The sequence below is a fragment of the Ornithorhynchus anatinus genome, chromosome 7 (genome assembly GCF_004115215.2).
Source record: "Ornithorhynchus anatinus isolate Pmale09 chromosome 7, mOrnAna1.pri.v4, whole genome shotgun sequence".
NCBI lineage: Eukaryota > Metazoa > Chordata > Mammalia > Monotremata > Ornithorhynchidae > Ornithorhynchus > Ornithorhynchus anatinus.
The window spans coordinates 23,999,110-24,026,263 of NC_041734.1; the positions used below are offsets into that span (position 1 = coordinate 23,999,110).

General features: G+C 44.3%; 1 protein-coding gene across 5 annotated transcripts in view; it reads left to right on the forward strand.

Annotated features, from left to right (window-relative positions):
* The window catches only part of ABRAXAS1 (abraxas 1, BRCA1 A complex subunit), a 54,930-nt gene extending 35,612 nt beyond the window's left edge, over positions 1 to 19,318 (forward strand). For all 5 annotated transcript variants that reach the window (XM_029069329.2, XM_029069331.1, XM_029069333.2 and 2 more), the window contains 5 exons: positions 410 to 603; positions 6,926 to 7,045; positions 9,689 to 9,773; positions 15,455 to 15,569; positions 17,815 to 19,318. In XM_029069329.2, coding sequence (XP_028925162.1) covers positions 410 to 603; positions 6,926 to 7,045; positions 9,689 to 9,773; positions 15,455 to 15,569; positions 17,815 to 18,233 — 933 coding nt within the window. In that variant the 3' untranslated portion in view covers positions 18,234 to 19,318. The remainder of the gene's footprint in view (positions 1 to 409; positions 604 to 6,925; positions 7,046 to 9,688; positions 9,774 to 15,454; positions 15,570 to 17,814) is intronic.
* The last annotated feature ends 7,836 nt before the right edge of the window (positions 19,319 to 27,154 follow it).

Here is a 27,154-nt window from a genome sequence, read left to right on the forward strand (position 1 = left end):
ATATTACAGGTTATCCCCATTACAAATAGCTTAGAGTTTATCTGTTCTATAAATGACTTGGGGCCGGAGGAGGCCCTTGAGTTTCCCTTTCTTCAAGCCCCAGATATTCTCTCCTATCTGGCAGATCTGTACTGCTTCACCCAAACCAGGGATTTGCATTAGCTTTTCCCAAGCATTCTGGAAACATTAACAGAGATTCCTTGCTTCAGGGTGGCACTGGTCTGGTGAAGTGGAAAATGTCCCCCAATCTTCTGGGGGACAATTTCTCAAAAATCAGGTTCCCTAGAATTACAAATCATGGTAAAGTGGAAGTTTCTACTATAGCCACTCTAGGGTTACCCAATGAGGTGGTGGTCTGATTATAGGTAAGGGAAAAACTAACAGGCCCAATATCTTAATTGTCTCCCAGAATGTAATAGGTTGGTATAAATTCAGACGTAATTCAGACCAGATGATGACGTTCCGGGAGAGAGTGGTTCACAAGAATTTACAGATGCACCTCTCAAACCAGGGACTTGTTTTCCTGTTGCTGAGACCCAGCATAACTACAGAGAGCGGCTCCACTCATCGACTGGAACATGCGTTACACAGACCTCAGGAAGGGTAAATGTTGGCTTCAAACTTGATTTTTGTGGCTTGAGCCCATATGGAATAATTATTGGGATCTGCTGTCTTGAGTTTTACAACTCAGATAAGGGGATTGTATTGAATTAAGATTATGATTCATCTCAGTGCCTCAAGCCCATTTGTGTTGCTACGACCAATTAGTTTTCCTGGGTTGTGGTGGTTAACTAGATGCAGTCCATATTCTAGACCCAAAGTGGCCAGCTATTTAAGGCCATCTGGCTAGCACCTAGAAATGCATTACCCTTGTAGTAGTTGACTCAGCTGCTGTGGAAGAAAGAGATTAAAAATTCCCTGGCCCACATGTTTTCCCTGCAGGTAACCAGAAGCTCCCCTCCCCCATCCACCCAAACAGTAACATGATTAGGTAGGGTCAGTCTCCCGCACAAAAGGCTACATAGGGAATTGCCCAAAATGCAGAGCCTGAAGCTTCACCCTCTAAGGTTATCAATTCAGAAACAAAAACACACCACAGAATGATTAATTTAGAGCATTATTCTCAGTGAAACTGAATTCAGATTCATTCCGTTTGGGCGTGCAGCTATGGCTTAGTGATGAGTGAAATGGTGGCCTCTGGTTTTAGAGAGGATTGACTTAGAACCAGCCATTTGCCTGGGTTAAATGAACAGTTCATGCTGGGCAAAAGATGTTGATTTAATTCAGCTTTAGAGGCTGGGCTTTAAAGTGAATTGCAAACCTGTTTATAATGCCTTTTCTTGGCCTGCCCCCTGCCATGGCGAATTTCACATTGGACACATATCGTTTGTGACCCAGTGTAAACATGATCAGTGTCCCCCAAAAAGAATTTAGAAAGTAGAAAGCACCTAGAGGAAACTAAGGAAAGAAAAGTAGTCAGTAGCTCGGTTTTGACCGCAGGAGGAGGAAGTAGGTGTTTTTGGTTTTGGTTTTATTTGGTTTTGATTTTATAGTATTTGTTCATTTGTATTTGGGTACACTGGACTAAATACAAGCTAAACAAGTTGGACACAGTCAGTGTCCCACGGAATAATAATGCTGGTATTTGTTAAGCGCTTTCTGTTTGCCAGGCACTGTTCTAAGCTCTGGGGTGAATACCAGCAAATTGGTTGGACACAGTCCCTGTCCCACGTGGGGCTCACAGTCTCAATTCCCATTTACAAATGAGGTAACTGAGGCACAGAGAAATGAAGAGACCTGCTCAAGGTCACACAGCAGACAAATGGCAGATAGAGGATTAGAACCCATGACCTTCTGACACATGGGACTCACAGTCTTAATCCTCATTTTACAGATGAGGAAACTGAGTCGTGGAGATGTTAAGTGACTTGCCCAAGTTCACACAGCAGACAAATGGAGTGGAAATTAGAACCAGGTCATTTTTACTCCCAGGCCTACTAAGCCACGCTGCTTCTCCTAAGTGTGTAATTGTGTAGTTGTGTAATTAAGCCTCCCAAAACTCCTGAGACATTGGGGCCCAAACCCTGCATCCCAGATGAGTCTGAATCTGGTCCTATTTAAAGAACATGCATTCATTGAGAAACCCATATCTCCTCAGAGATATGAACCTAGCAACTCCTAAGGATCTCGTGTGATCCACTGATTAGGGCTGGGCAGGCACTTTGATCAGTTTCAAAAATCGTGAGGGTTTTAAAGATGCAGGAATTATTCTGATGGAGGAGTGGATTCCTTAGCTCAGTCTATCTTCTCCCAGTTTTAGGTAGGTGCAGAGAGTGTTCTTTACAAGTACTGTTAATATTATTATTTTTTATTATTATTATCTCAAGTAGCTCAGTAGTGTCATATGAGACTTTCCGCGTAGCCTGTGCTTAAGACAAACTTAGTTCTGAAGTAATTGGGCTAGAGCAAGGGCCTGGGAATCAGAAGGACCTGGGTTCTAATCCACTCTCCTTCACTTGTCTGCTGTGTGATCTTGGTCAAGTCACTTAACTTCTCCATTACTTTAATCTGTAAAATGGGGATTAACACTGTCGGCCACGGACTGGGTCCAACCTGATTATCTCCCCACTAGATTGTAAGGTCACTGTGGACAGAGAAGGTGTCTACCAATTCTGTTGTTCTCTCCCAAGGGCTTGCACATAGTAAGCGCTCAATAAATATTGATTGATTGATCAGAATGTGCTGACTCCATTTATTTTGGGTTCAACAGCTGTGTGGTAAAAACCACCACAGTACAGGAACTGTATCAATCAATTGATAGTATTTAGAGAGCATGTAGCTCTGTGCAGAGCACTGTACTAAAGGTTTGGGAGAGAATAATAGAGCTGGTAGCATGGCTAGTAGCTAGCAGCAGTGTGGCCTAGTGGAAAGAGCATAAACCTGGGAGTCAGAGGACCTGGACTGTAATTCTACTCCACCACTTGTCTGCTGGGTGACTTTGGGCAAGTTATTTAACTTCTCCGAGAAGCAGCATGGCTCAGTGGAAAGAGCACGGGTTTAGGAGTCAAAGGTCATGGGTTCTAATCCCGGCTCCGCCACCTGTCAGCTGTGTGACTTTGGGCAAGTCACTTAACTTCTTGGTACCTCAGTTATCTCATCTGTAAAATGGGGATTAAGACTGTGAGCCTCATGGGGGACAACCGGATTACCTTGTATCTACCCCAGCGTTTAGAGCAGTGCTTGGCACATAGTAAGAGCTTAACAAATACCAACATTATTATTATTATTGTTATTCTCTGGGTCTCAGGTCCCTCATCTCTGCAAAATGGGAATTAAGTCTGTGAGCCCCATGTGGGACGTGGATTGTGTCCAACGTGATCAGTCTGTATCTACCCCAGGTCTTAGTACAGTGCCTGGGACATAGTAAGTGCTTAAGAAATACTATTTCTTTAAAAAAGATAGTAGACATGTTTCTTGCCCTGCTTTTCAATCTAGTGGGGGAAATAGGCACTAAAATTAATTACTGGGAGGGGAAAGCAACAAACTTTAAAGATATATACGTAAATGCTGAGAAGCGAGAGGTGGGGTGAGAACTTGGGCCTGCGTGATGCAGAAAAAGGGGAAGTAGGGTGGGGGAAATGGGAAAGTGTTTCCCACTCTCTAGGTATTGGCACCTCTAGTTCTGCTCTGGAGGAGGAAGACTAGTAGCCTTTTCATCTTGGGCCAAGCTACCCTCTCACAGTATAGCAAGAAGCACAGGTGTCGAATCTGTTTTTTTCCTTGCAGGAACTGGAAATATGGTGCTCTAACTCAGTTTAGCCCATTCGGGTCCTGTCCATTTTCAGCCTAATCTGGTATTGGTATGTGCCTGAGTCAGCCTTGCCTGATACTCGTTTTGGGCATGGGCATTATCAAACAGGAAGTGTCAGGCCAAACTGGAAAGGGCTGAGACTCACTTCCAAGGGAAGTGTCTTTGGCAACTGCCAAGAACTTTAACACAACCCTGGGTACCGCCTATGGGGCCCGACTGCTGGGTTGAGTGAGCTACACAGATGGCCCCATTTTTAGTGAGTAGGAAGTTATTCACAGAACATCGTACTAAGCAATTGAGAGCGTACCAGAGAAGGAGAAGACCGGGTCCCTGATCTCTTGGACCTTGGAGTCTACTGGGGATGTCAGACACTTAAATAAATTATAGATAGGAGAAGTAAGAGTGTATTTAAGGTATGTACACAAAGTGTCACAGAGGTAAGTATTTAAGTGTTTAAGAGTCAAGGAAAGGCTGAAGTGGCCGTTAGAGGATCCATCCAAACTGCTACTATGTTAATTAAAGCCCTTTTTTATGGTTTTTATTAAGTGCTTGCCACTGGACTAAGCGCTGGGGTAGATACAAGCTAATTAGGTTGGATGCAGGCCATGTCCCACCTGAGGCTCACAGTAGTAGTCCCCATTTTATAGATGAGGTAACTGAGACACAGAGAAGTTAAACAATTTGCCCAAGATCATAGAGCAGTCATGTGGTGGAACCAGAATTAGATTCCAAGCCCTTCTGACTTCCAGACTCATTCTATATACTAGGCCATGCTGCTTCTCACTTATCATATCCCATCTAGATTACTGCATCAGCCTCCTCGCTGACCTTTCTGCCTCCTCCCTCTCCCAATTCTGGTCCATACGTCACTCTGCTGCCCAGATCATTTTTCTACAAAACCATTTGTTCCATGTTTCCCCAGTCCTCAGGAGCCTCCAGTGGTTGCCCATCCACCTCCACATCAAACAGTCACTTACCATTGAGTGTTTAAAGCACTCAATCATCTTGCCCCATTCTACCTCACCCTCTTTGTTTCCTCTTACAACCCAGCCCATATGCTTCACTTCTCTAATGCCAACGCACTCACTATACCCCACTCTTGTTTGTCTCATGGTAGACCTCTTGCCCACATCCTTCTTCTGGCCTGGAACACCCTCCCTCTTCATATCCGACAGATATGGTATTCAAAGGCTTATTGAAAGCACATCCCCCACTTCCTAAATCTTCCCCAACTAAGCCTACATTTCTTTTTCTCCCACCCATTCAATCAGTCGTATTTATTGAGCACTTACTGTGTGCAGAGCACTGTATTGAGCACTTGGGGGAATACAGTACATCAATAAACAGATAAATTCCCTGCCCACAACAAGCTTACAGTGTCCCTTCTATGTCACTTGTACTTGAATTTGCATCCCGGCCCTGCCACTCGGCAGCAGTGTGACTGTGGGCAAGTCACTTAAGTTCTCTGTGCCTCAGTTCCATCATCTGTAAAATGGGAATTAACTGTGAGCCTCATGTGGGACAACCTGATTACCCTGTATCTACCCCAGCGCTTAGAACAGTGCTCTGCACGTAGTAAGCACTTAGCAAATACCAACATTAGTATTATTATTATCCTTTATCCACAGCTTCCTCAGCCCCACAGGGCTTATGTATATATTCATAATTCATTTATATTAATTTCTCTATCCCCCTCTAGACTCTAACCTCTTTGTGGACAAGGAACGTGTCTACCAACTCTGTTGTATTGTACACTCTCCTAAGCACACAGGACTGTGCTCTGCATCCAGCAAGCGCCCAATAAATGATTGATTAATTTATTGAGGGAATAGAAAATGGGGAGTTTTTCAGGAAAGGTCCTCCAAGAGGAGATTTGAACCTAGAAGGGCTTGACCTTCTCTGATGTTCCCCTGGCCTGAAACTCCCTCCCCTCAAATCTGCTTGACCACAGTCCTCCCCATCTTTAAGGCCCATCTAAAATCCCACTTCCTTCAGGGAGCTTTTGCTATGAATTCACAGCCCCCGAGCCATGTCTGCCCAACATCTACTCTTAGCACTTATGTACTTGTATCCCTGTCCTCAACATACATGTGCAGATATGTTTTTAAGTTTACATAGTTACCTCTGAATTCATTTACCAGTTCGGTAGTTTTGTCTTGAGGTGCTCATCTCTGTTCTTCCTCAGATTTGCATAATCATAGTATTTTTTTTCTTTTTCTGCCCCATTAAATTGCAAACTCCTTGAGAGCTGGGAACATGTGTCTTGCTAATGTTATCCACTTCCAAGCGCATGTAAAGCACTAGCACTCAGGCGTGCAATCAATAGTACTGATTAATTGATTGATTATTGATTATAGCTGTGGGTATGACTGGTATTTCAAATTGTTTTAAACCTTGTAGTCAGACTGGAAGAGTAAAGATGCAACTCTAATCTGTCCATATTCATGACAGTCAAAACCAAGAGCGATGCTTCCCTTCTCAGAAGCAGCATGGAAAGAGCATGGGCCTGGGAGTAAGAGGACTTGGGTCTTAATTCCACCTCTGCTAACTGCTTGCTGAGTGACCGTGGGCAAGTCACTTAATTTCACCATGCCTCAGTTACCTTGTCTTTAAAATGGGGATTAAATCCTCCTCCCTCCAGTTTAGACTGTGGGCCCCATGTGGGACAGGGACTGTGTCCAGCCTGATAAACTTGTATCTACCCCAGTGCTTGGAATAGTACTTGATACATAGTTAACGCTTAACAAGCACCATTAAAATAATTTAAAAAAAAAGTTCTGCTCTCTTCTGGCTCTGACCTCATAAACTGATCCCTTCTAGACTGTGAGCCCATTGTTGGGTACGGATTGTCTCTATTTGTTGCTGAATTGTACTTCACAAGCGCTTTTAGTACCCTGCTCTGCACATGGTAAGCGCTCAATAAATACAACTGAATGAATGAATACCTGTTCGTGCACCTGTGTGGTTGCTGTTTTACTATCTTGGTTTCGATAACACTTGACTATTGTCATAGTTTCTGGAGTATCACAAGTTTTTTCTTTACTTATTTAGATGCCGTTATTCATTTTGATTAATAATTAATTGTGTAATGATTTATAATTTTGCTTTTTTTAGGCTCTTCCACAAAGTGCCTCTAGTGGTTTCCAACTTAGGGATGTCAGAACAGCAGGGTTATAAGACCGTATCCAGTTCTTGTACATCTACTAGTTTTGGCAGAGCAGTAAAAACTCACAGGTAGGAAAACTCTCAACTTCCTTGTTTTTCTCCCGCCATTTTGAGTGGAAAAATCTTCCATGTTTAATATTCTGTTACTGAAAAGCACAACCTGTTAGTAGAAAGAATTCTTTGAAGTCCATTAACATGTGGAAAATAGTGCTCATAATATATGGTGCTTTTCAAAAAGTCTTTGATAAGATTTCAAAATAAAGTCGCCTGTAAAAGACTGAGAGCTTGGGTTTGGAGGAATGTTCTATCATGACTAGAGAGTAGATAGAAGACGGAAGCAAAAATTAGAGACACTTGGCCACTTTCCAGGTAGAGATGGGTATGTAGTGGCATTCTCCAAGGATTGGTGGTAGGATCAATCAGTCAGTCATATTTTTTGAGCAATTACTATGTGCAGAGCACTGTACTAAGCGCTTGGGAAAGTACAGCACAACAACATGAGCTTTAATATGTTTAAAAATGATCTGGAAGAGGGCATGCAATGAAAAGTTAAGATCGACAAATGAACCTCAAATCTGGATAATGAATACCATGCATCTGAGAGTCTTTTTGAAGCTGATAGAATGGGATGAAAAATGGCAAATGAGCTTCACTGTGAACAAGTGCAGGGTAATACTCCTGGAAAAAGTAATTCAAATTACAACTCTAAAAGAAGGGTGACTGGAGTGGAGAAGCTCCCTTGTTAAAATTGACTGAAAACATTAGTATTCTTCATTCTAAAAGATGAGCAGAGACATGATTGAAGTTTACAAAATCATGAAGTTTACAAAATCATGTCTGTCCGTCTCCCCCGATTAGACTGTAAGCCCGTCAAACGGCAGGAACTGTCTCTATCTGTTGCCGACTTGTTCATCCCAAGTGCTTAGTACAGTGCTCTGCACATAGTAAGCGCTCAATAAATACTATTGAATGAATGAATGAATGAAGGATGTGGACAGGACTAGTATGAGACATTGGTTTCCAAAGCCCCGCGCAGCAGGGCAAAGGGACACACACTGAAGCTTGAAGATGATAGGTTCAAAACAAATTAAAAGAGGCCCTTCTTCCCCCAGCAGGTGGTAAGCAAATGGAATTTATTACTACGGGATATCAAGATGGCTAAAAATATCAATCGGTCCATGAGAGGTTTGGATAAATTGACGGACAAGTATTTCTTAATGCAGAGAGGTGGCGGATGCTCAGAAAGAGGAGATAAAAGTTACAGATATTACAGTTATATTCCTAAACATTACAACGTTGTAATGGCTGTTGGAGGACAACCAGCACATAATTCTTCCAATCATCACCCTGTTACAGAAGTCAGAAAGAGTACTAGAAATAGATGGATCATTGATCTGTCCCCAAAATGGCATTTCTTACTTATAATTATTCCCAGGCTAAGAAGATAATTTTATGACTTTTTGAAGCCCTGAAAAATAAAGTCTTATTTTAAAATAGCCATCTAATCGACTGCACTGTTGCACTTCCGCATCCTTACGTCTGAGTCCAATTCACTCTTCCACCTTTCCCCCTCCTTCCCTCACAAATGACCTTAGAAGAGAGGGGAGAGCTAAGAACAGAGTGCCAAAAAGCCACAGGTTCTATATTACCATTTTTATCTATGTCTATGTGTTTTCTTCTCATACACAAGAAGCAGCATGGCCTAGTGGAAGGAGCTCTGGCCTCAGAGTTACAGGACCTGGGTTCTAATCCTGACTCTCCCCTTTCATGCTGTCTGACCTAGGGCAACTCTGTAATTTGCAAAACTCTATGCCTCAGCTTCCTCATCTGTAAAATGGGGATAACATACCTGTTCTCCCCTTCCCCTTGAATTCTGAGGCTGGGGCAGGAACATTTGATCTTTTGTATTGAATCTACTCCAGTTTTTTAGTACAGTACTTGCTACTTAGTAATCGCTTAACAAATACCATTATCGTTATTATCTCTACCTGTGTTCATGTATTTACTCTCTCTTTCCTTTGTCTTTTCCTTCCACCTTTTCTCTTCCTGACTCCCTTCCTTTCTGTTTTTGCCTCTTTATTTTACTCTGCATATATGTCTGAAATATCTCCAATTGCTTTCTTCCTCTGGCTAGAGCAAACACGTGTGTTTTAAAAAAAGTGTCTCTGAACTGGACTGTCAGATAAAGTAAAAAGCGAAAGGGGAAAAGAAAGGGGACTAATGGAGATTTTAGAGTTCCAGACTAATTAGAAGTATGGAGAAAAGAGAACATTACCTTCCCATTCTAAATGATTAGGTTTTAAGGGAGATCTTAAATTTCTTATGGAGTATATAAGAAAAGGTGATAAGCTGTGTCCTAAAGCAGTCATGCAAATTAGCATGAACTCATGGGCCTTAAGACTGGGTGGAGAAGAAATTAGACAGTATTTAAAATAATTTAAATTAAGCTGGTACAGTTCTCATGTAGAGAAAAAGAGTGGTAATTGATCCTAGTTTGCTTGATGTTTTGTTGCAGTGAAGATAGAGAAACTAGAATTATCTCTACCAAATGGTAAAAGGCTCTTTTTTGAACTAAACAGTTCTTTATAATGAATCCACACATCTGTCGTGTAGGAAGGTGTAACTGAGTGATTAATAGAGATTCTCCATGGAGATGATTTATATAGCCCTTCTTTAGCATTGTGTGTAACAGCATTCTTTGGTTTATCAAAGGTCAGAATTTTTTAATGAAGATGGATCTTTAAAGGAAGTCCATAAAATTAATGAAATGTATGCTACTGTACAGGAGGAATTAAAAGTAAGTATATCTATAAATGTAAAATTCAAAATAAGTTCAAATCAACTCCCTTTTTAAAAAAATTCAGATTTTATCTGGAATCAGAGTCATGGCTCAGTAATGTATTGAAATACGGCTTCCTCATCTATAAAATGGGGATTAAATCTTACTCTGACTTAAACTGTGACTCCCATGTGTCCAAACCAATTATCTTGTATCTAGCCAAACACTCAGTATTATAGTGCTTGGCACAAAGTAAGTGCTTAACTAGATTGAATTAGTCACTTTATTATATTTGTAATTATTTGAAATGAATCATTTTTTTAAGCCTGTGAGTGAACTGTCAATCAGATAAGGACATTTAACAAATATTTTACAGATATTTTACAGATATTTTACAGATATTTTACAGATATATTAACAGATATTTTACAGATAAGGACATTTAACAAAACCCAAATAAGTAAAAGCTGTACCTCTCTCTTTCACTCCTCCTCACTTTTCCCAAGACCTGACTCAATCCAGGCAACACTAGAATGTAAGAGAATCTTCCTAATGACCCCTCTGCTGCCCGCTTCCTCTCACTTCTCAACTCCTTTGACCTCCTCCTCCATCCCACATCATTCACTCACCAACTTAGACACACGCTTGATCTCATCTTTTTAATCATCATCATCATCGATGGTCTTTAGTGAGGGCCTATTATGTGCAAGCTCTGTATTAAGCACTTCAGTACAACAGAGTTGGCAGACACATTCCCTGCCCACAGTGAGTTTAGAGTCTAGAGGGGAAGAGAGACACTAATATAAATATAAATAATGTATAATATATAATTTAAAGATACATACATAAGTGCTGTGGGATTGAGGATAGCCAGTTATCAAATGCCCAAGGGTCACAGATTAAGTACATAAACAGTGCTTAGTACAGTGCTCTGCACACAGTAAGAGCTCAATAAATATGATGGAATGAAAGAGAGGGAACCAGGGAAAAGAGAAGCAGCGTGGCTCAATGGAAAGAGCACGGGCTTGGGAGTCAGAGGTTGTGGGTCCTAAACCCGACTCTGCCACTTGACAGCTGTGGGACTTTGGGCAAGTCACTTCACTGGGCCTCAGTTCCCTCATCTGTAAAACAGGGATGACTGTGAGCCCCATGTGGGACAACCTCATTACCTTGTATCTCCCCCAGAGCTTAGAACAGTGCTTGGCATATAGTAAGTGCTTAACAAATACAATCATTATTAAAAGAGGGCTTACCTGGGGGAGGCCTCTTGGAGGAGATGTGACCTTAAATATTTAGGACGTAGGGAGAGTGGTTGTCTGGTGTACATGGAGGGAGAGAGAGTTCCAGGCTAGGGGGAGGATGTGGGAAAGGGATTGGCAGTGAGATAGAGGAGATCAGGGTATAGTGAGTAAGCTGGCACTAGAGGAGCAAAGTGTGTGGGCCGAGCTATAATAGGAGATCAGCGAGGTAAGATAGAAGGATTTGAGCTGATTGAATGGTTTAAAGCCAATAATAAGGAGTTTCTGTGTGAAGTGAAAGTAGATGGGCAGCCATTGGCAATTCTTGAGGAGTAGGGAGACAGGAACTGAACATTTTTCTAGAAAAATAATCCGGGCAGCAGAGTGAAGTAAGGACTGGAGTGGCGAGAGACAGGTGGCCGAATGCAGCAGTCAAGGCAGGGTAGCAGTTTGGATGGAGAGGAAAGGGGAGTTTTAGCAATGTTATGAAGATAGAACCAACGGGATATGGTGACAGATTGAATATGTGGGTTGAATGAGAGGAATGAGCCAAAGACAATGCTAAGACTATAGATTTGTGAGATAGGAAGGTTAGTAGTATTGTCTACAGTTATGTCTACAGTGACAGGACTTGGCTGAGAAAATAAGTTCTGTTTTAGACATGTTAGGTTTGATGTATTGGTGGGATGTCCAGAGTGAACTGTCCTGAAGGCAAGGTGAAACGCAAGACTGCATGGGAGAAGAGAGATTAGGGCCAGAGATATAGATTTGGGAATCATCTGCATAGAGATGTTGAAGCCATGGGAACAAATGAATTATCCAAGGGAGAGGTTGTAGATGGAGAATAGAAGGGCACCTACAACTGATCCTTGAGGGACCCCCACTGTCAGGGTGGAAGCAGAGGAGGAACCTGCAACAGAAATTGAGCAGTGGTCAGAGAGATAGGAGGAGAACCAACAGAAGACAGTGTCATTGAAGCCAAGGTTGGGTAAAGTTTCAAGGAGAAGGGGTGGTCTACAATGTCAGAGGCATCTGTGATAGGTCCAAGAAAATTAGGATGGAGTAGAGGCAAGAAGAACGTTAATGGTTACGTTAGAGAGGGCTGTTTCCATGGTGTGAAGGGAGCAGAAGCCAGACTGGAGGAGAGAAAGTGGAGACAGTGGGTGTAAATAACTGTTTCAAGAAGTTTGGAGAGGATTGGTAAGATGGAGATGGAGAAAGGGTGAGAGCTGGAGGGAGTCAGGGTCAAGGGAGGGGTTTTTTAGGATGGAGATACATAAGCATGTTTGAAAGCAGTGGGGAAGAAACCGTTGGACAATGAATGGTTGAAGATTAATTCATTCAGTCGTATTTATTGAGCGCTAACTGTGTACAGAGCACTGTACTAAGCACTTGGAAAGTACAGTTCGGCAACAAATAGAGACATCCTTGCCCACAACGGACTCACAATCTAGAAGCGGGGAGACAGACATCAAAACAAGTAAACAGGCATCAGTAGCTCTCACTCTAGGCTTCAAGGCTCTCCATCACCTTGCCCCTTCCTACCTCTCCTCCCTTCTCTCTTTCTACTGCCCACCCCGCACGCTCCGCTCTTCTGCCGCCCACCTCCTCACCATCCCCAGTTCTCACCTATCCCACCGTCGACCCCTGAGCCACGTCCTCCCACCGTCCTGGAATGCCCTCCCTCCTTACCGCCACCAAACTAATTCTCTTCCCCTCTTCAAAACCCTTCTTAAAGCTCACTTCCTCCAAGAGGCCTTCCCAGACTGAGCTCCCCTTTTCCCTCTGCTCCCTCTACCCCCCCTCACCTCTCCGCAGCTAAACCCTCTTCCCCCCGCCTTTCCCTCTGCTCCTCCCCCTCTTCCGTCCCATCCCCTCAGCACTGTACTCATCCGCTCAACTGTATATATCTTCATTACCCTATTTATTTTGTTAATGAGATGTACATCACCTTGATTCTATTTATTTGCTATTGTTTTAATGAGATGTTCTTCCCCTTGATTCTGTTTATTGACATTGTTCTTGTCTGTCTGTCTCCCCCGATTAGACTGTAAGCCCGGCAAAGGGCAGGGACTGTCTCTATCTGTTACCGATTTGTACATTCCAAGCTCTTAGTATAGTGCTCTGCACATAGTAAGCGCTCAATAAATACTATTGAATATAAATAAATAGAATTATAGATATATACACATCATTAAGAAAAATAAATTGAATTATAAATATGTACATATATACACAAGTGCTATGGGGTGGGGAGGGAGGGTAGAGCAAAGGGAGGGGGTTGGGGCAATGCGGGGGGAGGGGGAGCTGAGGAAAAGGGGGGCTTTTTTCCGAGAAGGCCTCCTGGAGGAGGTGAGCATTCATTAGGGCTCTGAAGGGGGGAAGTGTGCTAGTTTGGCGAATATGAGGAGGGAGGGCATTCCAGGCCAGAGGTAGGACTTGGGCCAGGGGTCGATAGCGGGACATATGAGAACGAGGCACATTGAGAAGGTTAGCACCAGAGGAGTGGAGTATGCGGACTGGGATGTAGAAGGAGAGAAGGGAAGTGAGGTAAGAAAGGGCAAGGTGATGGAGAGCTTTGAAGCCAATAGTGAGGAGTTTTTGCTTGATACGGAGGTAGATAGGCAACCACTGAAGATGTTTGAGGAGGGGGGTGACATGCCCAGAGCGTTTCTGTAGAAAGATTATCCGGGCAGCAGAGTGAAGTATAAACTGAATCAGGGAGAGACAGGAGGTTGGGAGATCAGAAAAGATACTGATGCAGTAATCTAGTCAGGAGATGATGAGTGATTGTACTAACATGGTAGCAGTTTGGATGGAGAGGAAAGGGCTGATCTTGATGATTTTGTGAAGGTGAGACCAGCAGGTTTTGTTGGCTGTTAGGATATGAGGGGTGAATGAGGGAACAGAGTCAAAGATGACACCAGATTGCAGGCTTGTGAGATGGGAAGGATGGTAGTGCCATCCACAGTGACAGGAAAGTCTGGGTGAGAACAGGGTTTGAGAGGGAAGATAAGGAGTTCAGTGTTGGACATGTTGAGTTTTAGGTGGTGGGAGTACATCCAGGTGGAGATGTACTGAAGGCAGGAGGAGATGTGAGCCTGAAGGGAGGGAGAACAAGGGAGGAGATGCAGATTTGAGTATCATCAGCTTAGAAATGATAGTTGAAGCCGTGGGAGCGAATGAGTTCACCAAAGGAGTGAGTATCGATGGAGAAAAAAGGGACCAAGAACTGACCCTTGAGGAACCCCTACAGTTAGCGGATGGGAGGGGGAGCCCGTGAAAGAGACTGAGAATGAAGATGGCAGTCAAGGAGGGAAGAGGTCAGAAGTACAAGGTGGAGTGGGTAGATTTAGAGAGCAGGGAGAGATCTCTTTCTGAGATACCTGAGGGTATAGAGGGAGAGATGAAGAGGAGTAGGGGGTATTGAAGAGGAGCAGGGGAGATTTTAGGGAGATCGTGCCTGATGCTTTCAATTTTATTGATGAAGTATGTGGCCAGGTCATTGGGGTAAAGAGTCTGGTGGGGGTGGCAGGGGCATGTCTACCATGTGACCCCCCCCAAGCCCGCCAAACTAACTCACTTCCCCTCTTCAAAGCCCTACTGAGAGCTCACCTCCTCCAGGAGTCCTTCTCAGACTGAGCCCCCCTTTCCCTCTGCTCCTCCTCCCCTCTCCTCCCCACCCAGACCTCTGCTCTTCCTCCTTCCCCTCCCTCAGCACTGTGCATATTTGTATATATTATTTCTTACCCTATTTGTTTTGTTAATGAATTGTATAAGGCCATGATTCTATTTATCTTGATGATTTTGTTTTGTTTTGTTCTGTTTTGCTTTGCTCTCTGTCTCCCCCGTTTCGACTGTGAGCCCGTTATCGGGCAGGGATTGTCTCTGTTTCCGAATTGTACATTCCAAGTGCTAGTTCAGTGCTCTGCACATAGTAAGCGCTCAATAAATGCTATTGAATGAATGAATGAACTCTATTATATGGTACTCTACCAACTGCTTAGTACAGTGCTCTGCACACAGTAAGTGCTCAATAAATAGGATTGATTGATTCCAGTTTGGTTCTGGAGTGGGTTTGGATGTTACCAACCAGGGTTCCACTTGAGTAGATAATTGAAATGGATACCTCCCATAGTTTTTTGTCATTCATTTTGAATATTTTACTTACATTTCAAAGTACAACTGCCATTCTGCAATGCATCTTTTCAAAAAAGAGAGATTCTTCATACAGTTCTCAAATTAGGGAAGAAATGTGCACCTATGGCCCAAATGGAGTTACCGTAAGTTTATCTAAACTTTTGAACTGCTGCAGTGTGATAATAACAGGAAAGAAAATATCAGTCTAGAATAATTGTCAAATCCCAGGACACTTCCTTATAATTGATGAATGAGGATTTATTCTTCTAGTTTATTAGAATTGTTTTCATGGATTTGAGCTCATTATTTTTTTTCTTGTAGAAAATATGTTCTAAAGTGGAGGACAGTGAGAGGTCAGTAGAGAAACTACTAGCAGATGTTAACAAACTGAAACAAGAAATATCTAAAAGGAAGAGTATGCGGACTCAGGACTCAGGTAAAATGAATCTGTGGACCAAATCTATTTAAGATGGGATCAAAAATGATTATCTCATCAATTTTGGTTCCCCAGTCTGTGGCATAATGAGATTTGGAGTGGGGTAGAGTGAGGAGGAAGAAAATACATTGTCCTCTTCATTCTAATGGCTTGATTTTTTTTTTGGTAGTTTTTGGCATTTTTTAAAAAATTGTGTATGTACATCACTGTGAATATAAAGCTTTGTGCCATCTCGAGTGGTAGTAGACTCGTTCTGGGCTTTCATGCGGCAGCTTGCTGTGAGGGCTGGGATCTGGGGAGTGGAAAGAGCCACAATGTCCTGGGAGGGATGGACACTCCTGCAAGAGCGGAGCCAGGAGTGAATCAGGCTGGCAACCCCCACAAGGTTGGTGTTCAGTCCCATCTGCCATCTTGGAAGTGTAGAGGAGCATAGGAGACCAATGTAGGCTAGAGTGGTAAGTCTCTAACTCCCAGAATCTCTTTAATTTGCTGTTTCTGTTTGTGAGTTTCTTCCCTCTTCCTCTCGCCCACCACTCCAGTTTTGGCCTCTCCTGCCTCCTTTCTCCGTTCAAAGGACCGTTCAGACCCTTCTAACAAAGGGTTAGCCTTTGTTCTGTGCACGTTGAAGAGCACAACTCACATGGATTGGGGCTTCTAGGGATCAGTACTAAACAGGGTGAAGATTCTAATGCCTTTTTGGTCAGGGCAGAGCAGAGCCAAGTTGTAGGCCCTGCCTTTTGCCTCCTACTGGCAAGCTGCTGCAGCACCCAGCCCGGCTCTGGAGTTGGCAGAGTTTCCCTCTACTGCCACTGTGACTTCAGTGGTTTCTCTCATCTAAACTGGGTTCCATAGTTTCCACTCCCAGTAAATATCCTGCCTCGTCCCTGGCCCACCTAGACAACCCAGGGGCCTCTCCACAGACGACGCGGGATTAGAGATTGGAGCCTCTCTGGCGACTGTTCAGATTTCATGAAACCAAACAGTCACTGTGCACTCTCCCGGCTCCAAGCAGTGGTAGCTCCTGCCTGGCTGATATCAGTGGACCTTGGAATTTAAACACCCCGAATCCCCCAGGGTGTCTGGTTGCATCAGGGCTGAGCCATGCTTGCATTCGTCCATAGGGGGTTCTAGTTCCAGGCTCGAGAGGAGCCTTTGGCTCAGCTCTGGAGCTGAGGGGAAGTGAGGAAAGCCCCATTGGAAGAAGAGGAAGGTGGTGGGAGCGGGAGAGAGGCTTGGCAAGAAGGATTACAGCTATTAATGATTACTAACTTTTCACTTTGAATGTGGCGAGCAAAAACGGGGAAGGGTATTTTAGGAGCAGGTTGGGAGATACACCTTGAAGAGCTAATTGGGTCAAAAAACAACCTAAGCACTTAGATCTGGACACTTTCAGCACTTGATATTCACCCCACCTTTAGCCCCACAGCATTATTTACATACCTGTAATTTATATTAATGTCTGTCTCCCCCTCTAAACTTGTGGGCCAGGATCATGTCTACCAACTCTGGTTGTTTTGTACTCCCCCAAGCACTTAGTTCAGGGGTCTGAACATAGTAAGGGCTCAATAAATACCATTGATGCTTGACTTTTAGCCCTAACTGGAAACTCTCAAGTCTTCTGGGATGACCAAAGCATGGGAGTCCATTCCAGGAAGATGTGGGAGCAATCACTTCCATGGAGTTGGCGCCTGTGGAGACAGTACTTTTTCTCCTTTCCCTGTCTTTCTTACCTCCATCTCTTCCCTGTGTTCCTGTTCGTTCTTCTCCTCTTTTTCCCTCCCTTTCTCCTCCTTCCCCTCTTTATCTCCATTTCACCCTGCTTTTCCTCCCATTCCTTTCTGTTTCTCTCCTGTCTTCCTTATCCCCCTCCCCACTGCTCCAAAAACATTCTATCCCAATTTCACACCACACATAAAACAAAAAGATGACACCTATTTTCCCATCCCTTCTCTCTTTCTGTCCTGTCCCCTTCCCAGTTTGTGGTTCGTCAGGACTTCTGTCCCCTCTCTGTCTCCCTGCCTTTTTCTGCCGCTTACTTTTCTTCTTCCTCCTCTCTTCATAGTGTTTGCTGGTAGTTTTATGAGTCCACCTTTTTGTCATACGTGGTAGAAGTTGGATTTTTTTTACGTTACACTTTGGCCATGGCAAACTAATAAGTGCGTACAATTTTTAGGCGAGAAAGGTTTTGGATCTATGGGAATATTTTTTATTTTGTTGAAATTTTAACCTTTATTATTTGGTTTAGGTACAAAAAAGAGTAATTCAGAAGAATCAAAAGAGAACAGTTTCCTGTGTCAGGCTTTAAGAACATTTTTCCCAAATACTGGATTTCTTCACTCATGCATTGTCTCTCTGAAAAGTAGACACATCTGTAAAAGTTTCTGCAACACTGACCATGAGCACAATGTGAAGGATAAGCTAACTCTAATGCTGGAAGACGCAGACTCCCCCGAAGCTGAAACACGACAGATGGTTAAGCGTAAGGCTATCGCCACAGAGAACAGAAGACCTTTCAAGAAATCAAGACTGTTGCAGCTCCAGAATAAATCTCAGGATAGTGACCAAGAAAAAATGTTTTCCATGAGCAGTACGGAGACAGATGAAGATGTTGAGAAACTGAAGGATGCCAAGGAATATTCACAGACACAGTCTCCTACTTTCTAATCCTTTTATTGGCCAAACAACCTTTTGCCGAGGTCATTTAATCCCGAAGTTACGGCATTCAAGCAAACCCTAATTTAAGATATTTGGAATCATAACAAATGACACCTCTCCAAATGTATATCCTATTTCAGTTTTACAACATAGTTTCAACTTTAGCACATGGCAAGGGTGGTTGGGGTTTGGGGTGGCTCACAGGAACCATAGGGAAGTGGAAACCAATTTCAGAAATTTCTAGAGAGAAGGGAGAAAAGGGGGAATGCTTAAAGAGGGCAGAGTTACCAATCACCGAAGTTGACACATCCGTTTGTTTTCAGGATGAAATAAATACTAAATAAAACCTATTGTGGAACTTCTCTGCGTATTTATACGTAAATATTAATAATTGGGTAAACAATTCTTATTTTATTGTAAAATAGGGTATCTGACCAAACTTCAGGGACCAATCGCCCCCCACCCCTATTTTTAACATTGTTACTTTGAGAAAATTGGTTTTGACTTATCTTTAAATTTAAGATGCAGTTTTCAGGAACCAATTGTGTTGTGTGCAAAGTCTTTGGACTGTCTTGGGTGAATTCATTTCTCATGTATTGCTTTAAAACATTAAAGAGTATCAGGTACTTTTTTATGTTAGCTTCTGCAATTATACTTTCCTTCCTTATGGAGCTAGCTTTAGAATTCTATTCTTGAATTTGGAGTAGCTATCATTAGATGGCTCTGACTTATGTGTTGATAAAAAAGAATGTTGGTGGACAAATGGGTTTCATTTTCTTCTCGCATAGGTTTCTTTCATTTCATTTAGATTGACATTTGAACCCAGCCCAAAATGTGCATCAGGATGCATTTAAATGATGAAAGCAGACATCTCTGTCTTTAAACACAAAAAGAGCTTCCTCTTCATTTAAAGTTCAAGCAAATTTATGATATTGTATAACTCATTTACCTCAATGAATGATTTTGTATGCTTACATAAAAACTACTAAGAAATGTATCCGAAGTTAGAATTAGACCCATTTTTAGTCTATCTTTTTTCATTGTCTTGAAAACAGACTATGTAACTTGAATAAAAACAATTATCATCCAGCAAACTAGGAAATCAATTGCTAATAAATTTAGATAATTACCAAAACTTTATATTATAATTTTTAGAATCCTTCAGAAAAGCAGGTCCATGGAATTAACTGAAATGCATACTGAAAAAAGAAAATGTCTGCTAAAACTGGTCCATTTGTTATTGTGAAAAACAACTAATTCAGTTCATTCTTTCTCACCATTGAGCTGAGCCCTCATTATTATTTTTATTTTATTATGTGCTTTTTAAGCACTGGTTGTAAATACAAAAAAATCAGTTCAGTCCTCTGTTTCTTCCCACTACACTTATAGATTAAAACATATTTTCTAAATCATAACATCTCATTTCAGAGAAACTAAATGGGAAGCAGTGTGACCTATTGGCAAGAGCATGGGTCTGAGGGTCAGGGGACCCAGGTTCTAATCCCACTCTGCCACTTGCTGCTGTGTCATCTTGGACAAGTCATTTAACTCCTCTGTGTCTCAGTTCCCTCAAATGTAAAATGGGGGAACCTGTTTTCCCTCTTACTTAGAGAGTGAACATTTTTAAATTGTATTTGTTAAGTGCATACTTTGTGCCAGGTACTGTACTTAGCACTGGGGTAGATACAAAGCTAATGAGGTTGGACACAGTCCATGTACCACGTGGGGCTCACAGTCTTAATCCCCATGGAGATAATTTGAGGCCACAGAGAAGTTGTGACTTGCCTAAAGTCACCTAGCAGACAATAATTGTAGTATTAAATGCTTACTGTGTGCCAAGCACTGTTCTAAGCACTGAAATAAATACAAGGTAATCAGGTTGGACACAGTCCTTGTCTCATGCAGGGTTCACAGTCTTAATCCCCATTTTACAGCTGAGGTACTGAGGCATGGCTTAGTGGAAAGAGCATTGGCATGGGAGTCAGAGGACATGAGTCCTAATCCTAGCTTAGCCACTTGTCTGCCATGTGACCTTGGGCAAGTCACTTACCTTCTCTGTGCCTCAGTTATCTATAAAATGGGGATTAAGACTGAGCCCCACGGGGACAACCTGATTACCTTGTATCTACCCCAGTGCTCAGAACAATACTTGGCACACAGTAATAATAATAATTGTATTTGTTAAGCACTTACTATGTGTCAAGCACTGTTCAAAATGCTGGGGTAGATACAGGGTAATCAGGTTGTCCCACGTGGGGCTCACACTTTTAATCCCCATTTTACAGAGGAGGTAACTGAAGCACAGAGAAGTTTAGTGACTTGCCCAAGGTCTCACAGCAGATAAGTGGCGGAGGTGGGATTAGAAAGTGCTTAAATACTAAAATAGTAATTATTATTGTGTTTCCTGCCTAAGGTCACATAACAGACAGGTGGCAGAGCTGGGATTAGAACTCACGTCCTCTGATTCCCAACTTCATGCTCTTGCCAGTGGGCCATGCTGCTCTAGACAAGTAATGGAGCCAGGAATAGAACCTAAGTCCTCTGGCTCTCAGGCCCATGCTATTTCCAGCTAGGCTGTACTACTTCCTTTAATTGTGTATCTGCTTGGCATATTTTTTAATGGTATTTGTCAACCACTTATTTGTGTCAAACACTGTTCTAAACACTGGGGTAGATACGTTTTAATTAGGTTGGACACAGTCCCTGTCCCACGTGGGACTCACAGTCTTGCATACAGTTACTCTCCCCATCTTCAAAGCCTTATTGAAGGCTCATCTCCAAGAGGCCTTCCCTGACCAAGCTCTCATTTCCTATTTTCCCATCCACTTCTTCATCACCCTGACTCCCTTTATTCACCCTTACCCCACTCAGACCCACAACACTTATGTATATATCCTTAATTTATTAATGTCTGTCTCCCCCCTCAGGACTATAAGCTCGTTGTGGGCAGGAAATGTGCCTGTTGTGTTGAACTCACCCAAGTGCTTAGTACAGTGCTCTGTACACTGTAAGTGCTCAATAAACATTATTAAGTAGGAGGGAGGTATCCCCATTTTACAGTTGAGGAATCTGAAATACAGAGAAGTTAAGTGAGGTGCCCAAGATTAGCCAGCAAACAATTGGAAAAACAGGAATTAGAACCTAGGGCCTGAATCCCAGGCTCATGCTCTCTCCATCAAGCCACACTGCTCACGTACTAAGTGTTTAACAAAATTCCACAATAATAATTATTGTGTTGATCATTATTAAAAACCTTTAGCATTGGTTCATGAATAAAGAATTGAGAGAGAAGCAGCACGATCTAGTATGGGTCTGGGAGTCAGAAGAACCTGGGTACTAATCCCAGCTCCACTTACCTTCTCTATGCCTCAGATGCCTCAACTGTAAAATGGGGATTAAAAACTGAGCTCTATGTGGGACATGGACTGTGTCCAACCTGTTTAATTTGTATCTAATCCAGCTCTTAATACAGTGCCTGGCACATAGAAGACACCACTGGTGGTGAAATTCACCTTTGGGTGCATGTGTGGCTGAGTGAAAAGGCTGGGTGTCATTTTTGTTGTTTGCAGCTTCTGGCATCATGTTTTCTTTTGCCTCCCTGTCTCTCATCCCTTACGAAGCTTTGGTTTGAAAAGAGCCACTCCTTTTCGGATAGCAGTAGGCCATGCAGGTCTGTCCTCCGCAATTCACTCAAACGATTTTCACTTGAATTGCTGCATCTGAGACTTGATTTTGCTTTTGATTTTGCTCCTTGCTTTTTTCTTCTCTGGTTTCAGCTCTCTATATGGCAGCTGTTGGGGTATCCTACTGTCATTCATTCTTTTTCTGGGTTCCGCCCAACATAACTTTAAAATGAGCCTAGCTCTGATGCTAGGAGACTGTTCCAGAACTTCATTGTTCGAGATCTTGTCTTGCCATTTGATATTGAGTTTGGCCCATAAATGAACTAATGGATGTGATGCCTGCCTGGGGTGCAGATCTCTTAGCCATAGTCAAGATTGGACAACATTACTGCTCTTAACACCCTTTGCTTGGCTTGGAACTTGATAAATGCTGCTGTTTAACCATCTCCCAGAGAATGTGCTGGTCTTGATACTGTTTTCTACTTCCTTGTCCATCAGTATCATCAATAGAATTTAATAAGCACCTACTTCGGTCCAACCTTTATGCTAGACTGCTTGGGAATTCATTCAATCAATTGAAATGCCTCCGATTGATTGGGGAACAGACAAAAGAAGTCAAAAGGGAAGGCAAGTGGACATTAGCTTGATGATTATCCAGCAGATAAAAGAGAAAACTGACACAGATGATGAAAAAAACGAGCTTCCAGGAGTCCGTATGGGCCAGGGGTCCACAGCATGACAGGTGAGAATGAGGCACAGTGAGAAGGATACTGGCACCAGAGGAGCGGAGTGAACGAGCTGGGCAGTAGAAGGACGGAAGGAGGTGAGGTCGGAGGGGGCAAGGTGATGGAGAGCTTTGAAGCCAATAGTGAGGAGTTTTGCTTGATACTGGTCCCCTTATTCCCGGCTGAATCTGTCGCCACGCGGGCTTGGATCTCCACTCCCTTGGAGCCACGCCTTGGACCGCCATCCCTTATTCCCGGCTAGCTCTTTGGCTGCAGATTGCCGACACAAATGTGTTGGTACCGCGCTTTCCATTGGAGCTGCGCCTTAGACTGCTGGTCCCTCATTCCTGGCTGAATCTCTCTCCTCCCCTGATCGTCGCCACGTGGGCTCGGGATCTCCGCTCCCTTGGAGACGTGCTATCAGACTTCAGTGACCTGCCCCCGGGCTTATGGTCAGTTCCCCAACCCGGACTTCTGCACCCCCACCCAAGGACTCTGACACTGAGGATCTCTCCCCCGCCCCCGACGCCATCGCAGGCCCCACAGCCACCAGATCCGCGAGTAGCTCCCAGACTGCCCCACAACTTTCCCTGACCCTCCTACTCCCAACCACCCCCCAGTCTTGTACCCCCTCGTAGCTCGACCTGGTAGCAAACCTGAACCGTAGGACTCTGTTCTCCCCAGCACCCCCTTCCCCCAGAGTCGTGGGACATTGTGCTCCCCTGCTCCCCCCGACCCCCGGGCCATGGGACATTGTGCTCCCCAACCGCCCTCCGCCCCCTCTGCCCAGAAGCGGCCATCTTTTGGGGAGCCCTCACATTCTCCTCCCGTGTTCTGACCAGAGGTGACAGATTTCCCCCGCCCTCCCCCCTTTCCCACCCCCATCCCGGGCAACACTACCCTTGTTCTCACTGTATTACTTTAGCTGCTACCTGCACCCGCAACTATTCCTCTCCCCATGAGTTTTCCCTCCCCTATCCCCTACATCAGCTCCACCCTTCCCCTTATCGGACATCCCCAGGGCTCCCTCCACCACCTTGAGACATTTGGACCACGAACCCCAGGACTCTCCTTGTCTCCAGACTTTTGATGTCAATCCGATTGACCCTTCCTTAGTCAACACCTGCCCTGGACATCACCCGCTTATTAATAATATCTTATTGTATCATATTACTGTATTACCGCTTTGGCATATTATTGTTAATCGTTCTCGGTGATGCCACCTATCTCTCTGACCTCACCATGTCCTTCTACCGCCCTCCTCCCATCTGCCCTCCCGATCCTCACCTTTCCCTTCCCCTCACCCACCCAGCTCTTTCCTGCTCTCTCCTCTGCCTCCTCCCCTCCTCCCTCCCCCCGCCCTAGAACCCCACTTTACCATCACCACCCTCATCCCTTTCTCCCCACCCAGGCCCCTGCCACCTCATTCCCATCCAAACCCATGACCTCCTTCTTGCCAAATCCAATGGCTCCTACTCTATCCCAATCCTCCTCCTCCTCGACCTCTTAGCTGCCTTTGAAACTGTCGACCTATCCCTCTCCTCCACACCCTATCTCATCTTGGCTTCATGGACTCCCTACTCTCCTGGTTTTCCTCTTATCTTTCTGGCCGTTCATTCTCGGTCTCCTTCACAGGCTTCTCCTCCCCCTCCCTCCTCTAACTATAGGGTTTCCTCAAGGGTCAGTTCTCGGCCCTCTTCTATTCTCCTTCTACACTCACTCCCTTGGTGAACTCATTCGCTCCCACGGCTTCAACTATCATCCCTACGCCAATGACACCCAAATCCATATCTCTTCCCCATTCTCTCCCGCTCCCTTCAGGCTCGTATCTCCTCCTGCCTCCAGGACATCTCCATCTGGATGTCTGCCCACCACCTAAAACTTAACATGTCCAAAACTGAGCTCCTTATCTTTCTTCCCAAGCCCTGTCCTCTTCCTGACTTCCCTATCACTGTGGAAGGTATGACCATCCTGCCCGTCTCTCAAGCCCACAACCTTGGTGTCATCCTTGACTCCGCTCTCTCATTCACCCCACACATCCAATCCATCACCAATGCCTACCGATCTCACCTTTATAATATCGCCAAGATCTGCCCTTTCCTCTCCTTCCAAATGGCTATCGTACTGGTACAAGCTCTCATAATATCCTGGCTGGATTATTGTGTCAACTTTCTCTCTGACCTCCCTCCTCTTGTTTCTCCCTACTCCAGTCTATTCTTCATTCCGCTGCCTGGATCATCTTCCTGCAGAAACGCTCTGGGCATGTCACTCCCCTTCTTAAAAACCTCCAGCAATTGCCCATCAACCTCCACATGAAACAAAACCTCCTCACTTTGGGCTTCAAGGCTTTCCATCACATTGCCCCCTCCTACCTCACCTCCCTTCTCTCTTTCTACTGCCCACCCAGGATGCTCCACTCCTCTGCTGCTCACCTCCTCACGGTCCCCCGTTTAAGCCTATCCCACCGTCGACCTCTGGCCCATGTCCTACTGCTGTCCTGGAATGCCCTCCCTCCTCAGCTCTGCCAAACTAATTCTCTTGCCCTCTTCAAAGCTCTACTGAGAGCTCACCTCCTCCAAGAGGCCTCCCAGACTGAGCTTCCCCTTTTCCCTCTGCCCCGTCTGCTCCTCCTCTGCCCTCTGCTCCCTCCCCCCGCTTCACCTCCCTCAGCTAAGCCCCCCTTCCCTCTGCTCCACCCCCTTTCCCTTCCCCTCCCTTCAGCACTGTGCTCTTTGTATATATTTTTATTACCCTATTTATTTTGTTAATGAGGTGTACATCCCCTTGATTCTATTTATCGTGATTATGTTGTCTTGTTTTTGTCTGACTGTCTCCCCCGATTAGACTGTAAGCCCGTAATTAGGCAGCGATTGTCTCTATCTGCTGCCGAATTGTATATTCTAAGTGCTTAGTACAGTGCTCTGCACATAGTAAGTGCTCAATAAATACTATTGAATGAATGAATGAATGAATGAATGATACGGAGGTAGATAGGCAACCACTGGAGACTTTTGAAGAGTGGGGTGACATGCCCAGAGCGTTTCTGTAGAAAGATAATCCAGGCAGCAGAGTGAAGTATAGACTGAAGTGAGAAGAGACAGGAGGTTGGGAGATCAGAAAGGATGCTGATGCAGTAATCCAGTCAGGAAAGGGTGAGTGATTGTACTAACGTGGTAGCAGTTTGGATGGAGAAGAAAGGACTGATCTTGGCGATGTTATGAAGATGAGACCGGCAAGGTTTGGTGACTGTTAGGATATGTGGGGTGAATGAGAGAGCAGAGTCAAGGATGACACCAAGGTTGCAGGCTTGTGAGACAGGAAGGATGGTAGTGCCATCCATAGCAATAGGAAAGTGAGGTAGAGGACAGGGTTCGGGAGGTAAGATAAGGAGCTGAGTCTTGGACATGTTGAGTTTTAGGTGGTGGGAAGACATCCAGGTGGAGGTGTCCTGAAGTCAGGAGGAGATGTGAGCCTGGAAGGAGAGAGAGAGAACAAGGGAGGAGCTGTAGATTTGGGTATCATTCACATAGAGATGATAGTTGAAGCTGTGGGAGCGAATGAGTTCACCAAGGGAGTGAGTATCGATGGAGAACAGAAAGGGACCAAGAACTGACCCTTGAGGAACCCCTACAGTTAGGGGATGGGAGTGGGAGGAGGAGCCCATGAAGGAGACAGAATTAATGGCCAGAGAGATAAGAGGAGAACCAGGAGAGGATGGAGTCTGTGAAGCCAAGGTTGGATAACATGTTGAGGAGAAGGGGATGGTCAACAGTGTCAAAGGTTGAGGAGGATTAGGATAGAGTAGGAACCATTGGATTTGGCAAGGAGGAGGTCATGGCTGATCTTTGAGAGGGCGGTTTCAGTAGAATGGAGGGGACGGAAGCCAGATTGGAGGGGGCCCAGGAGAGAGTTAGAGGAGAGGAATTTGAGGCAGCGAATGTAGATGACTCTCTCCAGGAGTTTGGAAAGGAAGGGTATAAGGGAGATGGGGCGATAACTGGAGGGGGCTGTGGGGTCAAGGGGAGGGTTTTTAATGTGTGATGGATCTCATTGTCACTTTCTGATTTCTAAATCCCCTCCATCTGTGGCTCCAGCTCCAACCTTCCTCATCTTTTAAGGCACCTGAGCCCACTCTTCTTCCCTCCCTGCCTGCAGTCTTCAACTGCTCACTTGCCCTAATGGCTCCTTTCCCTTTGTCTTCAAACAAACCCTCATCACACTATCCTAAAAAATTCCTCCTCTGGACTCCACTGTACAATTGAGCTATCTTCCATTTCCCCGACTCCTATTCCTGTCCAAACTCCTCCATCAAATTGTATACATCTGCCTTCTTCACTTCTCTTGGACAATTCTTGACCCTCCACAATCCAGTTAAATGTTTAATACATTTGGGAAGCAGTGTGGCTCAGTGGAAAGAGCCCGGGCTTGGGAGTCAGAGGTCATGGGTTCTAATCCCGGCTCCACCGCTTGTCAGCCATGTGACCTTGGGGAAGTCACTTAACTTCTCCGGGCCTCAGTTCCCTCATCAGGAAAATGGGGATTAAGACTGTGAGCCCCACATGAGTCAACCTGATTACCTCGT